The 17,422-nt window shown below is 42.7% G+C and overlaps 1 protein-coding gene across 1 annotated transcript in view; it reads left to right on the top strand.

The window, feature by feature from the left end:
- trpm3 (transient receptor potential cation channel, subfamily M, member 3) overlaps positions 1–17,422 on the top strand; it is an 86,144-nt gene that overhangs the window by 22,860 nt on the left and 45,862 nt on the right. Inside the window, exons 7-8 of the mRNA XM_042346621.1 lie at positions 2,654–2,828; positions 3,998–4,121. Of these exons, the coding sequence (XP_042202555.1) occupies positions 2,654–2,828; positions 3,998–4,121 (299 nt within the window). The remainder of the gene's footprint in view (positions 1–2,653; positions 2,829–3,997; positions 4,122–17,422) is intronic.

Raw genomic sequence — 17,422 nt, forward strand, 5'->3', positions numbered from 1 at the left:
ATGTCTGCAAATCAGAAAAAAATCCCATTTCTACTTAGTTACCTTTCATTTGTAATTGAATTTGAATGCTTAAGCTATGATTAAAAAGATTTGCATGATTACCATGGACTTCAAGAGAGCAAGGAGTCATTTCTAATATAAAAAAAGGGATTCACTCTCCATCTTACAGAGTCAGTACAGTACAGAGTCTTGGTGTCTTGTTCGACTAGCAACTGCCTTTTAAATCCTACATCCATACCATTCTGACTTCCCCAACCTCCACAACATTGCCTGCCTCTGCCACTACCTTATCTCTCAGGCAGCCGAGACCCTCAGCCGTGTATTTATCATGTCTTCATCAGACTTAATATTGTTAACTCCTTGCTTGCCAGACTTCCCAAATCTTCCCTCCACTAGCTGCAGATTATTCAGAACTCTGCAGCTTGTGTCCTCTCCCACCCCAAACTCTGTGACCCTATCACCCTCATCCTCGCCTGGCTCCACTGGCTCCCCATCATCAGAGAATCAAGTTTAAGATCCTCGTCCTCCCTTTTAAAGCCTTCCGCGGTCTTGCTCCTCCCTACTTCTATGACCTACCAACCTCATACTTTACCAACCTGCCCACTCCTTCTGCCCGGTGGGCACTAGCCTGCTCCGTGTCCCCTGCCTGGCCCGCCCCACCATCGGTGGTCAGTCCTTCAGTCTTTCCGTCGCCACTCTCTGGAACTCCATCCACAAGTCCCTTCGCCTCGCCCCTTCCCTCACCTCTTTGACCGTGTCTTCAGTCACCCTCCCACCCCCACCCTCCTTCCCCCCCACTCCACTTGACTCCAGCTCAGGTGCAAGCCCTTGACTGTCCAGCGCCTTCGGATGTCTTGCCGACATGAAAGGTGCTATATAAATACAATTTGTTCTAAAAAGTGACCAAAAAATCGTGATAAATAATTACTTTATTTCTTCAAAGACCATGTTCAGTGCATAAAAATCAATAGTACAGACTTTGTTGTTACGTTCTTTTTAAATTAAATAAACGACTGTTTAAAAATAATACTGGAAAGATGACTTCCCTGTACATCTACACATTCACTACAACAAATAATGACATTTTCTATTACTTTCCTGAGTGTTTCAGCAGGCTTATTGATTGCAGCCGATTTTGATAAACTAGTGACTTCAAATAACCTCAGAAAAAGCTGGCAGGGCATCAGTGGAGTGGGAGGCACTGCTGGAGGAGGAGAACTTCGCTCACACCTCTCCCTCCACTCCCTACTCAACCCCCCCCCAGTCTGGCTTCCGCCCTTCCCACAGTAAAGAGCCAGCACTCGAGATTTGGGTATCATTCGCACATGTGGAAATTGACCCCATATCTGCAGATGACATCACCAAGAGAGAGCACGTAGGGGAGGAAAAGAAGGGGGCCAAGGATAGAGCTTTGGGGTACCCCGCAGGTGACCCGGTGAAGATGGGAGGAAAAATCACTTGCCGAGATGTTTTGCTGGCAGTTTATTAAGTAGGACTCGAACCATGCGAGTGCAGTCCCACTAAGATGGATGAGGGAGGAGAGGCAGAGGAGGATGGTGTGGTCGACTGTGTCCAACGCTGTGGAGAGATCCAGGAGGACGAGGAGGCAGAGGGAGTCCTGGTCACGGAGAGAGAGGACATTGTTACTTTGAAGAGCGCTGTCTCTTTGCTGTGGGCAGGGTGGAAGCTGGACTGGGGGGGGTTTGAATAGGGAGTGGAGCGAGAGGTGTGAGCGAAGTTGGTTTCCAAAAACAGGAAGGCCAGGTTTGAGATGGGATGGTAGTGTGCGAGATTGAAGGGATTGAGAGTAGTTTTTTTAGGGAGGGGAGTGATGACGGCTGCTTTGAATAGGAGTGAGACTGAGCCTGAGGAGAGGTACTGTATCGTGTCTGCCAGCAGTAGGAGAGGAGTTTGATTTGCATGCTCAATGCTGTCAAAGATGAATTATATTTCAACAGTTCATTCCTCTCCTCTCCGCCCCCCCATCCCCCCCATCCCTTTCCCACAACTAGAATGAACCTGTACATGATCTTCTGAAGAGTCCTGTTTCTTTGGGTCTAAACGGCACATTCTTCATAATACAGATTCAGTATGAAGTCTACACTGTCTGAGCACATCATGTTCAGAATCAAGCTGTTAAGGTGGACTCAAAGCTATGGGGTTCATCAGGTTTCCCTAACTCTTCACCTTTTCAAATGGGCTGACACTGTTCGGCTGGCTCCTGCCTCTTGTCTGTCCTTTGTAACCTCTGCTCCACCATTGGTGGCCGTGCCTTCAGCCACTACACCCCGAAACTCTGGAACTCTCTCACTCAATCCCTTCACCTTGCCCCCTCCCTCCCCACCTACAAATCCCGCCTAAAGACCTTCCTTTTTGATTGTGCTTACGGTCACCTCCCCACTCCCTCTCCCCCTGGCTCAGGGTCAGACTGCTGGGGTTAAGCACTCCCAGACACTACCCCGCGTGAAGGGCGCTATATAAATATAAGTTGTTGTTTAAGCCACATTTGGTTGAGAGCTGTTTGGAACATTTAAATGTGATTAAAGGATAATTCCACCATTTAAGGTGGATTCCAGGTTAGTCCCCCTGAGTGAAACCACGTGACCCACTCTGGTCCCTTGACCTTCATTCTTCATTTTTTCCGGCCCCACAGGGATCGGCCAAGGTGTTCCAGTGGTGGCTCTGATTGTGGAAGGAGGGCCTAACGTGATCTCCATTGTCCTGGAGTATTTGCGGGACACACCCCCGGTGCCAGTCGTGGTCTGCGATGGCAGTGGACGAGCCTCGGACATCCTCGCCTTCGGTCACAAATACTCAGAAGAAGCCGGGTGAGTTCTGTCACACCCGACGTACGAGGTGAAACCATGCGTTGTCTATGGCAGTGCAGCAGCTGTGCACACCACGGTGCTGAGTGTGCAAAGAGGTGACTTTCACAATAGAAAAGACACAGTTTCTGAGTCGCCTCCTCATGCTTCTCCAGGTCGCAAGAGGTTAGAATGTGGAACGTCCTCAGCCGATTTCATTTTATCCATCCTAAATAAAAACTCCACCATCCACCATCCTCCCATGCGAGCATCAGCCTGACTCAGTTTGTAGCACTCTCGTCTCTGAGTCCGAAAGTTGCGGGTTCAAGCCCCAAGTCGGGACTTGGAACTCATTTAGTCTACATCGACACTTCAATGCAGTGCTGGGGATGTGCTGCATTGTTAGAAGTGACATTTTGTGCCCACAGCTGTCTGTTCCCTATTCCTTTTTTCTTCTCTCCTATTGTGGAAGTGTTGGGGTCCTTTTCTCTTCTACTGGGTTACAGTTCCATGGGTGCCCTCCCATGCCTTGAGTATCAGCAGATGATCAACCACAGGAGCATCCATAGCCTGATCCTGTCAACACTTGATGCCCACCTTCCAGTATATACTTCTGGAGAAGAATTTAGATGACAGTCCAGATTGATTTTTCTGCTCCCCAACTGTAGAGGCTAATTTTAAGTTCCCTCAACTACCTCCCTGGCTGAGAACATCTAACTTGGAACAGCCAGGAGGCCAGATGGTTTGCTACAGCCTTTATCCATAAAGCTACCAGAGGAGTGTCTGTCACTGTGTATTTGGCTACATCCCTCAGAGGATAGAGTTCAAAATCCTCGTCCTCACCTTCAGGGCCCTCCATGGTCTTGCCCCTTCCTACCTCTGTGACTTGCTAACTCCTTATCAAATTGTCGCTCCCTCCATTAAGCATGTTCTGGCCTGCTCCACCTCCCTGCCCGGCCCGGCTCACCATCGGCAATCGGGCCTTCAGCCTCTCTGCCCTCATTCTTCTGAACTCCATCCCATCCTCCTATCCCTGCTCTCTACTCCTCCTGATTCCACCCCTGCCCGGGTCCCAATCCCTGACTCTCCTGTTCCTCGGGACATCCACCTGACGTGAAAGCCACTATACAAATGTATTTTTTTACTGTCTTGTAATTCTAAAGGCATTTTCCTGTGTAACTTGTGTACTGCAGGGTAATCAATGAGTCCTTAAGAGACCAGCTACTTGTCACCATTCAAAAGACCTTCAACTACAGCCGTACCCAAGCCCAGCATCTCTTCATCATTCTAATGGAGTGCATGAAAAAGAAGGAGCTGGTAAGTGAAGCTGCTGCCCTGAACTTGATGCTTTTGGGCAGTCAACTACAGTATGTATGACCCTTGTGCAAACAAATCAATATCTCACTCACGTTTCCTAAATCAGGTTTAAAAACAATTGTTTTATAAACTACCGGATGAATTGTTTCTGATCAGCTGGGTGTCTGACACATGCCAAAACCCATCACCATGCTTAAAGGTATCCAAACCAAGCTGAGAATTCCACAGTACACATGGAAATCCCAGAGGTAGATTTGTGCACTCTCTTCCTGGTGGGATGCTGAACTATAAGGCAATAAAATTTTTTACTTTCAATGGACGCATCGACTGGCTAACTCAGAAATATCGCCTTACAGGCAGGAGAGCTTGAGATTTTCCTGCAGGCGAAATGGGCATTTTTTCCATCACAGTTCATTATTTCCTCTTGTAAGGGAAGTTTCAAAAAGTTTTACAAAGCAACCAAAAACAAGACCGACAGTTTATTTCAAGTTTTCTTATAGAAAAAAATGGACCCAGAAATAAAGCATCTTTTTATTTTGCGAATAAAAAATGATTTAGTGGTCCTTATGACCACATCATTCTCCCTCCCCCAAAACCACAGCCAGGACTTCCAGTCAACCTTGCAAAGTGCTTGGAAACATATTTCCATCATGAAAGTCACTGTAGAAATATAAATTGTTGTTGATGTTATTCATCCTTCATCCTTACAACCCTCTCCTCAGCTTGCCAAGACAGGATCATGTGCTTCACTTGAATTAATTTGGTGAAACCCCAAGGTTTTCTTTCCTAATATATCCTGCCAATTATAACTCAGAAATTTCATTTAATTAATCCAAATTATGTAATTGCCTTCCAAATCTTCAATTCCATCTTTTTTTAAACTATAACTGTGAAGCTTGAGATCTTTAAATATGCATCTGCCTCCCAGTAATGGAACCCCAATATACCAGAATACAGCTCATTACTGGGTCATCATCAATCTTCCCACATAATGCTCATGCATATCCTTCAGAAGCAGCAGTCTATCCTTGCTGAATTCTTATTCGGTGTAGTTTCATTTTTCTCTCCAAAATATTTTCCAACTTCATAGTCTTGCCCCCTCCTACCTCTCTGACCTGCTGACTCACTACCAACCTGCCCGCTCCCTCCGTTCAGCGGGCTTCAGCCTGCTCCATGTCTCCTACCCGACCTGCCCTACCATTGATGGCCAGGCTTTCACCCTCTCTGCCCCCACACTCTGGAATTCCATCCCACAGTCCCTTCACCTCGTTTCCTCCCTTGCCTCCTTCAAGGCCGGTCTCAAGACCCTCCTCTTCGATCGTGCCTTCGGTCGCCCTCCCACCTCTTTGCCTTCCCTCCCCCCTACCCCACCCCTCCCCCATGCTTGAGTCCTGAACCCTGACTGTCCAGCACCTTGGGTCATTCTCCCAACATGAAAGGAGCTCTATAAATGTAATTTTGTTATTGTTGTACATTGTTATATTTTCTACCAATGTCATAACATTTGTTGTTTGCCTATAAAACACAGTTACTCACTCCACTTTACAATTCTATTAACATATCCTGTGAAGTGCTTTGGACCGTCCTCTTGATGTGAAAGGTTCTATAATAATAATAATCCTTACAATTGATATAGTGCCTTATCATGTTGTTGAGACGCCTCAAAGCGCTTCACAGAGTATATTGGAAAGTGGATTGACTGTGTATTTTGTGGGCGAAACAAATATACCAAATGCAAGGATTATTATTATCTGTTTGCACAAAAATCGATTGAGTCTGAGAATTATTTAAGGGATGGATATCCTAGTCACAGTTTTTGCTGTTGTTGTGATTTTACAATTACACTTGGTATGGGTTAGTAGTGAGCAGGGCCTGGTGCTTCCCCATGTAAGAGAAAGAACAGTGAGAAATAGGGAAGGGACTGTACGAAAAGGAGTTTTTTAAGAAAACGAGGTTGCTCTTTGCACATTGCAACCAGCTCCGTAGTGGCAGTGCCGAAGACCTGGGGGATTGTTTTGTGAGTGTATGGGCTGTGAAGATAATAATAGTAATCCTTGCATTTGATATAGCGCATTATCTTATCATCGAAACAACTCAAACCCTTCACAGGATATACTGTAAAGTGGTTTGACAGTGTCAATTGCCAATTGCACAGAGCAATGTCTGAGAGGGAGAGAAATCGAGAGGAAATGAAGAGGGAAAATAAGTTGATTCTTTTAAAGGTATATCGCTGCCTGAGGAAAAATATTTGTAAGCATGCAGTGCAGTGACATTAGTTGTGTCATCCATACAGTGTCACAAACATTATCATGGCACTTTTCATCAAGCCAGAGGAACAGTGAAATGAGTCAAAGCTTTTCTCTCCCTAAGAGGATGAGGAAGCACTTTTATGTATTACTGGGGAATAGAAGAGTGCGGGGAAAGAGGTTTCATAACAGCATTTGCTGTCATGATGAGATTTGAATGCTGAACAACCAGAACTCAGCTGTCACTGTCTTTGCCAACTGTACTGTATCATAGAAAAATGTTTTGCATAATGAATCTTGAAAGCTTCTTTTTTCTTCATCTGAAAGCAGATCACCACCACTAAGTAATTTATAGCATTCCTCCCATCCTCAAATCAGTTTCCCAATTTGCAGTGAACCGGCTTTCAAGGCTCATTGTTTTTCCATTATAGGATCAGTGCTGAGTACAGACAGCTAGTAAACTGAGCTGTAAAGTCTGAGTAGTTGGTGGCATAAACATGATCTTGTGGTGAACGGGGCAATATCTTACGGACTGGGAGCTAGCTGGTCTGTGATAGGCTGTGATGGGCTAAACTGGGGCTGCATGGAAAGTTGGCCCCAGCCTTCCCAGTGTCAGGGAGGGGAAAACCTTGACCAGGCCTCTTACTTTTGGTCCCTTTTCAGCGCCCATACTAGTGATATACATATATGTGTGTGTGTGACAGCTGAGGATGGAGAGATCAGGCTGGACTGTGAGGTCCTCTACACTCATGCAAAGCCTCACACATGATCAATGCCCACTGAGGTGTTGGGGGTCTGGACAAAGGCATATACGAGTGTGTGAATATGTGGGGGGGGGGAACCAGGGAGAATTAGAAAAATAATTAGACATGCAGCTTTCAGGTCCATTAGTGAGTTACCTCATGTTAGAAAGGGCAGAATAAAAGGCTACAACGTGATCTCAGTGCCCTGAGATAGGCAGAGGAGAATCAGTTAGTGTTCCAATTCCTGAGCGCTATGTAGTGATCCAATCCGGAAGGTGTGTACCAACATGGAATGAGGATAGGATCAGACAGTGATGCTCTCTGCTGTCGAGGAACCGGATGGCACTTACTAGCAAGGCTCACACTGAATAGTGGACACTTAGTCGAGATATCCCAAGGGACCAGTGCCTCTTCACTGCAGCCCAGTAGGACTATCACTAGAGGAAAGGAGAAGGAAGAAAATAAATACCCAGCACAGCCACACAGTCTACCTCTTTAGGTGGATGTTAAAGCTCCCATGACACTATTTGCCCACAAATACACAGTCGGTCCACTTTACAGTATATCCTGTGAAGCATTTTAAGACATCTTACTCCCCAACTCACTCCCTGCTGCCTCTGCTTGACTGGCTCCGGCCTTCTTGGTGTCCCTCATACCCTCCGTTCCACTATGCACCGAAACTTTGAAACATTCTTCCTCTATTCCTCTGCCTTGCCCCCTCCTTCCCCATCTTTAGGTCGCACCAGAAGACCTTCCTCTTCGACCGTGCCTGCAGTCACCTTTCCCATTCCCCCTGGTTCAGCATTGAGCTCTACCACTGTTAAGCGCTCTGGGACCCCGCTGGAGTGGGGGGTGCTATATAAATGCTAGTTGTTATTTTTAGTCTTAAAATTTGCTCTAAAATCCTCAAAGTTTATTTTTACAACAAGTGTTTCATTTTTATCTATGTGCTTTGTACAGTGCACCTTATGATTAAAATGCTGTGCTGGGGGTAGGAACTGAAGATGGTGGGAAGGGGAAAGATGATGATAATAATAATAATAATAATCCTTGCATTTGATATAGCGCTTTTCACGTCTTCTCGACGTCCCAAAGTGCTTCACAGAATATACTGTAAAGTGAATCGACTATATTTGTGGACGAACGCGGCAGTCAATTGCGCACAACAGTGTCCCACAAACAGTTGTAGATTGAAAATGACCAATTTATTATTGTTTTTTTTTGGAGGGAATATTATTAGGCGTGAGAAGTAAGGAAACTTGCCCAAGGTTTCGCCCTGCCTGGAATTGAACTCAGGTCTCTCGCTTGCAAAGCGAGTGCTCTAACCACTGAGCTACAGGACTCCTTGATCAAAGCACGGTAAAGAGATATATCTTGAAACCAACCTTGAATAAAGTGAGAGGGAGCAAGTCGGAGGGACACAGCATTGGAGTTCCAATGGACAGGGGCAGAATAGTTGAAAGCTCACCTGTTGATGGTGGAACCGATAGGGTGGGGGACATGAAGCAGGCCGGTGTTCACTGAGTGAAGTGAGTGGCTGAGTTGGTAGGGTTTGAGGAGGTCACAGAGATAGGGTAGTGCAAGAACGTGGAAGGATTTGAAGGTGAGAACGAGGACCCTGAATTCGATCTGCTTGTGGATGGGGACCCAATGGAGCCCAGCAAGGATGGGGTGATAGGCTCATGGAGCCTGGTGCGCGAAAGGACATGGGCTGCAGAGTTCTGGATAGTCTGCAGTTTATTGTGGGTAAAAGCTTGCTATAAGCTATAAGAAAGCACCATCAAGTGTGCTTCTCCATCACCACACAGAAAACCTGTTCGCCGCACCCACTCTGTCTCCTAGAGGAAAGTGTATATACTTTCTGGACTGCAGAGTCATTTGAGCAAAGACTCTTTTCCACCCGCATCTTCACTATTCAAACCCTGGCCTCCTTAGACAAAGCTATTGCCAAAACATCACCACTGCTGCCCATAGGAACACATCATCTTGCAGTCAATCAGCAATGGAGTCCTTCACAATGGTGAAAGAGTCCACATTGCTCTACATCAGACAAGTGGTTATTGTAGGTTTCATACAATATAGAGTCCTGTCGTGTATTGGTTAGAGCACTTGCCTCACAAGCAAGAGGACTTAGGTTCAATTCCCGGGCAGGTCGAAATGTTCGTCAAATTTCCTTACTCCACACGCCTCTGTTTACCTAGCAGTAAGTGGGAACCAAGTAGTTAGTCGATTGGCGGATCGCTTTTCCAGAAGTAACAATCCCTTCAAGTAATTTTCAATTAAATTTGAAAAAATAAGAATAATTTGGTTACGCAATCCACGACTGTTTGTGGGACACTGCTGTGCGCAATTGGCTGCCGTGTTTCACCCAAAAATATAGTCAATTCACTTTACAGTATATTTTGTGAAGTGCTTTGAGATGTATTGAACACGTGATGTGGCACTATATCAATGCAAGGATTATTATTATATGCAGAACACAGAAAATCATTCCCTCTTTAATTCCCTGAAATTGGTTTCTATAGTTCTACAAGCAGCAGGATGTTTAATTTGCAAGTGATTATTCACTGTATTCAGTGAATGCTTTCAAGCAGGTTGTGTGGCCAGTTTGGGATTAATTTTGTGAATTAGCAGGCAAAATACTTAAAGATTTCTGTCTGCTACGGCTTATTCGGGAGGACGAACTTCAACAGACAACAATAAAATTTAAGCAACTCTTTAGAGAAACAAATAGAAGTAATTACAGAAAATCATACAGGAAATAATGGTGTATTTGGATAGATTACCAGCCAAAACTCTTGAGAGCTGTGAAGCAGTCAAGGTTCCAGTTGAAAAGTTATCACAACTCACTTGTATGAGTGATATAAGGAAGTTTGGTAGCGACCTAGTTTCATTTGGAATTTTACTCAATATGACCCCACAGATATTGCAAGACCTAATTCATTAATAACAATTTAGTCTCTATGGAAACGTTAACTTTACTTTGCAAGTCATCTGGCTTCACTGTACGAACTAAAGAGAGAAATTAATGAAGGAAAAAATATTAAAAGGCTGCATCATACAGATCTGCAGACTCTCAAACACATTTGTACACACACTGCATGCATTAACATTGTACAATTTGAGACTTTAATATAGCATTATGTGCACATTGGTCTAAATCATAATTGAAGCGTTCAACACAAGAACGGTAACTGAGGTGTTAATTAACACGCTTCGCAAATTGTTTGATGAATCCATTTAGCAAAGCTGTAATTCTGCTGAAATGAATGTAATCATGTTTTAAGAGCTTGATTTCCCAATTACAGAGTAAATAGAAAGCACAAAGTAAGCAGTCACGTCACGACTGGGTGCTGGTTTATTCTGCTGCGCAGTGCAGAACAAAGTAGTTTTGTTGGAATCAAGTTTGTGTTCATTGGTCATTGAAATCAGGCTTCAGGCCACATTTGTTGGTTTCAGAAATAAACAGAACTAAGAGTTCAACTAAAACCAAATTGAAAATGTGCTTTTATAAGAAGGCATTCGTTTGTGCCTTCTCTCAAACCCATAGTCCATTGCAATTATCAATTAAAGTGCAGAAACCTGTTTTGAACTGCATTCTTTGGGAATCATTAATTCTAATCTTTATAAGAAATATTCATAACCACCACTTTGATGTGTGTAACCAACCTGCTTTGCTTAACCAAATTATGTTATGAAATCCTCAGGAGTCGAAGAGCTCATTTCAAAAGGCATTTGCTCACAGGAACCCTAAGGAAGTGAGTCTCAGTGGAACACGGTAGGGAATCAGAGTGTAGAATAAAGCTTTTCTACGTAGATTCTCACTATACTGTGTGTGCTGAGTTCCCTGCAGAAATTGGTGGATCTGATTGGTAAGTCTCTGATGAAGAAATATTTTGCAGGAAGAGCTTTCCAAATCCACTCTCCTATTCACCTTTAAATTATCAGCGTAGACAAAGGCTCCTGTGTTAATCAAATTTGTGAGAGAATGAATAATGACCGTTATAGCCATTATTCATTCACTCACAAATCTGATTAACACAGAGATCGGCTTATGCTGCAGTAATTGCTTCAGAAAATAGAAAGCTAAATGTGGAAGATGGAAAGAAAGATTTTGCATTTAGCAGAACGGGGCGGGGGGAGTGAGATGTTCTGCTTTATTTCACACAAAAAAAGTCTGTCCAATTCTGAAGACATTTTTTTAAGAAAATCTCCACAATGAGCCTTTCCACATTAAGTGCCTTGACTTTCAGGGTAATTGTTTTTCAGGGCTCATTTGAGATCAAATTGTCTGTTGGAATAGCTCCTTGTAATAAAAGGATTACCAGGGATGTCTTTTCCTTTTCTGAATGTCTTTTCCTTAGGGTCGTGCTGACTCCTTGTCTCAGGTTTAATTTACTTCCCAAAGATCTTAATGGTGCAAAACCCTTTGCCCTACTGATGCTCTGATGAGGTATCCGACAGCACATTAAAAGTGTAATATTAGCATTTGCCTTTCCTTTTACATTAGATAGTAGAGTCAAACTTGACACGCTCTACTGGACTCTACTCACTATTGGAGTCCTGGTTTGTTGAGCAAAGCCATCACACACAATCTACTGATACAGAAGTTGGAGTACTACCAACTGAGCCAAATTGATATCTGGTTGTCATTTGTTGACAGAATAAAGTATATGCAAAGAGAACTGAACGTTTTGTTTATGCCATCAGTGATGAGTGTAGCTTTAGATTCTTCAGATGAGATGCTAAACTGAGGCCTATCTGCCTGTTCAGGTAAAAGTTAAAGATGGCATTATTTAAAAAGAGAAGGGAGTTTCTCTTTCCTGATGTTCTGGCCAACAATCCCCCAAATAACACTCGTCATTAACTCCATGGGTGTTTGTGGGACATCACCCATAAACCACAGTCACTGCACTTCATGGAATATCCTGTGAAGCGCTTTGGGGCATCCTACTGACACGAAAGACTCTACATCAAATAAGAAGTATTATTATTCACACAATGCGATTGAATGCAATTGCATCAATCGGTAAAGCTTTCCACTAAATTAAAACACATGACTGATTATCCTCAGTGAGGTGGTTTCTAGATCAAGACTAAATCTATGAGAAACTTGTAAAGATCTACAGACTTTGGTTTTGATAGCCCCATTTGTAGAGATTCTCAAAGGCCATAATTTCAGATAATTTGAGTGCAGTACCAGGTATTCGTATACAATTACACAGTCACTACACATCAAAGTAAATCCTGCAAAGCGCTTTGAGACATTTCAATGATGGCACTATATTAAATGAAAAGATTATTGTCTTATTATTACTTATTATTAGCTCAGTTTGAAAAAGAAAGGAGTTTCTCCAGGTATCCTGACTAACAATCGCCCAAATAAAATAAAATTTGTTTCTCACTTCGTGGCTGTTTTGGGGAAGTTGCTGTGTGTAACTATGCTGCCATATTTGCCCACAAATACACATTACTCCATTTCACAGTACATCCTGTGAAATGCTTTGAGATGTGATTCCGACGTGATAAGGCTCTGTATCAAATACAAGGATTATTATCATTATTATTATTGCACAAACTAAAAGCTCAAATTGATAGACAAGTTGTAACTAATCTTCCAAAGGATTTGGGGAGAGAGGAGAAAATACAATATGTGTGATGTGATAACTATCACATGACATACAACAGAATTCCCACCCGCCCCCACCCATATACTTGTTGCTTACTGGCCTATTCTATGAGATGCAAATACGACACCAGAATATTTAACCTCCAGGTACAGTATCTGAATGTGGAAATATAAGCACCGTGATACTCTAACACAGCCTTTGCAAGTGAGACACCTGGGTTCAATTCCAGGCAGAGCGAAACCTTGGGCAAGTTTCCTTACTCCAAACGCCTAATAATAATCCCTCCAAAACAAAACAATAATAAATTGGCTATTTTTAATCCACGACTGTTTGCGGGACACTGCTGTGTGCAATTGGCTGCCGCGTTTTGCCCACAAATATACAGTCAATTCACTTTACAGTATATTCTGTGAGGCACTTTGAGTCGTCTAGAAGACGTGAAAAGCGCTATATCAAATGCAAGGATTATTATTATTATTAGTTGTGTAATACCTTCAAACAGGATTTTAACGTGATAATCAAAATGGAATAAAAAAACATATTCTCTGGGCTTTTATTATGGTCATTGGGCTCTAAGTGAAGAGATTTCATTTCCATTCAGCATCACACCAGCACTGATGAGTCTCCAGAGTGGAGCTCGTTCATTCCACACTGCAGTTGTCCACTTCATCAGTATGATCAAGAAACCAGCTAATGGAGAAAACGACTGGAGCAGCCACAGCCCAGAGTGGAGACACCACCATTACGCCAAGCCTGTGGAGGGGTGGGGAGTTTCTGACCTTGGGCTGATGGATGAATCAGCGCTGCGAGACACCATCCAGCTTGAAGGGCGCTATATAAATGCAAGTTGTTGTTGTTGCATCTGAAGAATTCTCCTGGTTGCTGCATTCTTGTTTCTGATCACAGAGATTGACACTTGGGTGCAATTAGAAATAGGATGACATTTTATCTCAGTCAGTTTCCTGTGAATCACGCCGGTTGAGCAATATTCAAAGATTGCCTACATAATACACAGTCACTACACTCCACAGTATATGCTGTGAAGTGATTTGAGACAATCTCCTGACATCAAATGTAATATTATTTATTATATTAAATATTTTAAGCTGGGCCCTAAGATCAAATCACAATGCTGGGCAGGGTGTTCAGTTCCACAATTCAGTCTATAGGAGTGGATGGAAAAACGTGATGCTCCATAACACGTTTGATGTGTTAACTATCACATCAAAGCTGTTATGAAAAGTTTTTCACCCTTTTATCATTTTCTCACCGTTGCGCTTGACAAAGTTTACACATATAGTCTTTGACATTTCTGGTTTAAATTATTCAGTATTCCTCAATTATCATTGCACTGAAACACACCAGTATTTTCTAAACCTAACCAAGCCAGAGTCCACTGCAACACGGCTGAGGCACTACGGGAAATCCAGAGCAAGTCGGCAGCTGAACGAGAAAAATAGGTGAGAAGTTCAGGGGGAAAACAAACACAAATCTATCTTTCTTTCTGATTCTGCTCTGGATTACCATCATTTCAATTTTTTTCTCCAGATTTGCTGCATTTGCTGGTTTCTTTGTCTTCATATTTAAAATATTGCAGTCAATGCTTCAAATATCACATCTATTCCTAAAGACTATCTGTGGAATTGAGTATCCAGCACTAGGACAGATGATTGGTGAATATAGGCCGACACTTGTTATAACGCACTTCAGTATAGTCCAATCGCTCGGCAGGCCAGCAGTATAGTGAAAGTGCAGCACATTAACAGCTTCCAGCGCTGAGTGGCCAGATTCCTGCACTTTTCTGCACTGTGCAGGAAGTGTCACTGACGGGCAGGAAGTCATATTAATGGTGACCTGAAGTACCTAGAAGCCATCCCCATTATAACGGGGTCTGAATTTATGGACTCAAACTACTGCATTATTGTGGGGGGGGGGGGTCAGCCTGTACTTACATACTGCAGATTGACCTTTATACAAAGCTACTTGGTGTAGGTCTGCAGAGAGGACAGTACACCCACGCTGTGCACCTATACTCAACAGCATTGTATAAAAAGCTGCAGGTTATATCAATGTAGCTTCTATGTCTTTCCATATATAAAGGGGTGTAAGGTTAAGCTGTTTTAAAATTCAGAGGCTAAAACCCCTAGAGTACTGCTAATTCCTTCTGCTTTGGGGGCAATTAGTCATTTTAGGTAAAGGTCACCATGGTCTGAAATCTTTATCTCTTTGTAAACTGTATCCAGATTGCTGAATAGTTTTCCTATTATATGAAACTCAGAGTCTGAGAAGCTCTTTCACTCTGAAATGACAACGAGTTAAATATTTATAGGCATTATTTTAGGAGTGCACAAAATTTATCCAGAGTTCAAACCCTGTTCCATTCTGAAACGAGAAGGATTTAAATATTTATAGGCAAATAGTATGCACTTTATCTTACATTAGGTCAATATACCTACATGTCAGTCATAGTAGATATGCATTGTAGTAGCATTATCTGTGTGTCTGTATATATGTGTAGATGTGTGTGGCTTTATTGGTTCCCAAAATTAAGATTTATTTTTATTTTCTACAAGTTAATGGAACAAATTATTCTGAATTATTTCAATCCTACTGCTGCATTACACTGAGCTCAAATATCTGCGTCCATTCCACCTGTAGAGTTGTATCAACCCACTCCCTTCCTTCCCTAATATAACATATACTCCCCACTCATGATATAACACTCATCCACTCCCCTCCATCCATAGTGTAACACACAAACTCCCCCTCCTTCATAGTAATAATGATAATCTTTGCATTTGATATAACATCTATTGCCTCATTGAGATATCTCAGGATATACTGTAAAATGCAGTGACTGTATATTTGTGAATGAAGCCAATCTGCAACATTGTCCCACAAAGAGTCATGAAGTGAATGACTAATTTTATTTAGAGGATTGTTGGCTCAGACGCCAGTAGAAATTCTCTTTTTTTTCCAAATAGTCTTTAATGTCCTGAACAAGGTTACAAAAGATATACAAGTTGGAAATAGACCACTCGTCCCAACCTGTCTGTGCCAGTGTTTATACTCCACATGAGTTTTACTCATTTCTTATTCTCTCCCGTACCTTTCTACTCCCCTCTCCTTCATGTGAAGGTCAAGCTTCCTCTTAAATGCATTTATACTATCTGATTCAACCACCATTTCACGCAACTAGTTCCACAATCTCATTACTTTCCTCATAAAGCAGTTCCTCCTAAAAAGGGGCTTGGTTTAACATCTCATCCAAAGGATGACACTGGAGCACGCCACCAGCAATAGCACTGCAGCATCAGCCTAGATTGTGAGTTCCCAAAGTGGGGTTTGAGCCGACAACCTCCTATCTCAGAGGCGAGAGTCCTACCAACTGAGGCAGGCTAGCATAAGGCAGATACTTCACTGCAGAATAACACAAAGCCACATTTTGCACTCCATACAGGATTTTGCATTGCAGCTTTAGGTAATGCAAATGGAATTGGCTCATTCTGAGAGTAATGAGATGTGTGTAAAAAAAATGTAACTGTGAGGGCAACAGAATCAATTTTGATATGTAAATTATTCAAAAGATAAGGGGATGGAAAACGCAACTTGTGAATGTGATAATTACTACATCGCTGAAAACTGTTATTGCTTGACTGTCCTCAGTCAGAGTGAAATTTCAGAACTTTGGCTTTGACACCACAGTCGGTACCACTGGATAGATTTAAGACATAAAAAGACCCAAGGTTTGAAGATGGTGAAATCACCGATTAGGTTTGTTGGCTGAAGATACAGGTGAGGCACTGAAGGATTAAAGGATTTTCCCACTAGCCTGTAAAGTTTCTGTGCTTTTCCTACCTGTTCAGGTACACATTAAATATTCCATGGCACTGTTCAAAAAGCGAAAGAAGTTTTTTCCGAAGTCCTGGCCAACAATCCGTCAGTTAAATTGGTCATGGCTCTATGTGAGATAATTCTGTTCGAAAATTAACTGCCACAATCACCTACAAATTCAGAGTCTACTACCATAAAGTGCTTGAGGCATTTTGACACACTATATCAGATGCAAGAATTATTATTAAGTCTGTGCTGGGGTTTGCTTGAATAGTGAGAAAGGTCACAGCAAGATTGGGAGATGGAGATGAATTGGTAAGGCACAGGGAACACAATATACAACTGGATCATGGATTTGTGAATAGGCGTTGCCATCTACTGTAAGAGCAAATATTGTGGCTACAAATGTACAATCCAGAAGTCCAATGCTTGACTGCTTATAGTTTCTCAGCATGCTCTTTGAACCATTGATAAGACTGCCAGTGTGGCATCTGCCTCAAGCACACCCAGGGACCAGTGGATGTGCTAATTATCAGAAGGTGGCTAAATTCATTGCACATCAGTGTATGTCTCTGTTTGGCTCATACCTATTAGCCCAACCCTGATGTGATTTTCCTGAGTTGTCTCCCTGGTTTTGAGCTGGGGGTGAAGACTGCCTCAGCATCACATTCTCCTCCGAGCGGAAATTATGCAGTCAGTTCTCCACTGCTTAACTATATAATGTGCTAATTGCAGGTTCACTTCAAACATTGCTGCAAATGTTTGCAGAACAACCTTGAAATTGCTTTATGTGACCGGTCACAGATAACAATTTTCCCCATCAACAGCGCCTCTGGAAGGTTGTTAAG

This window comes from Callorhinchus milii, unplaced genomic scaffold (genome assembly GCF_018977255.1).
Source record: "Callorhinchus milii isolate IMCB2004 unplaced genomic scaffold, IMCB_Cmil_1.0 Scaffold1, whole genome shotgun sequence".
NCBI classification, from domain to species: domain Eukaryota; kingdom Metazoa; phylum Chordata; class Chondrichthyes; order Chimaeriformes; family Callorhinchidae; genus Callorhinchus; species Callorhinchus milii.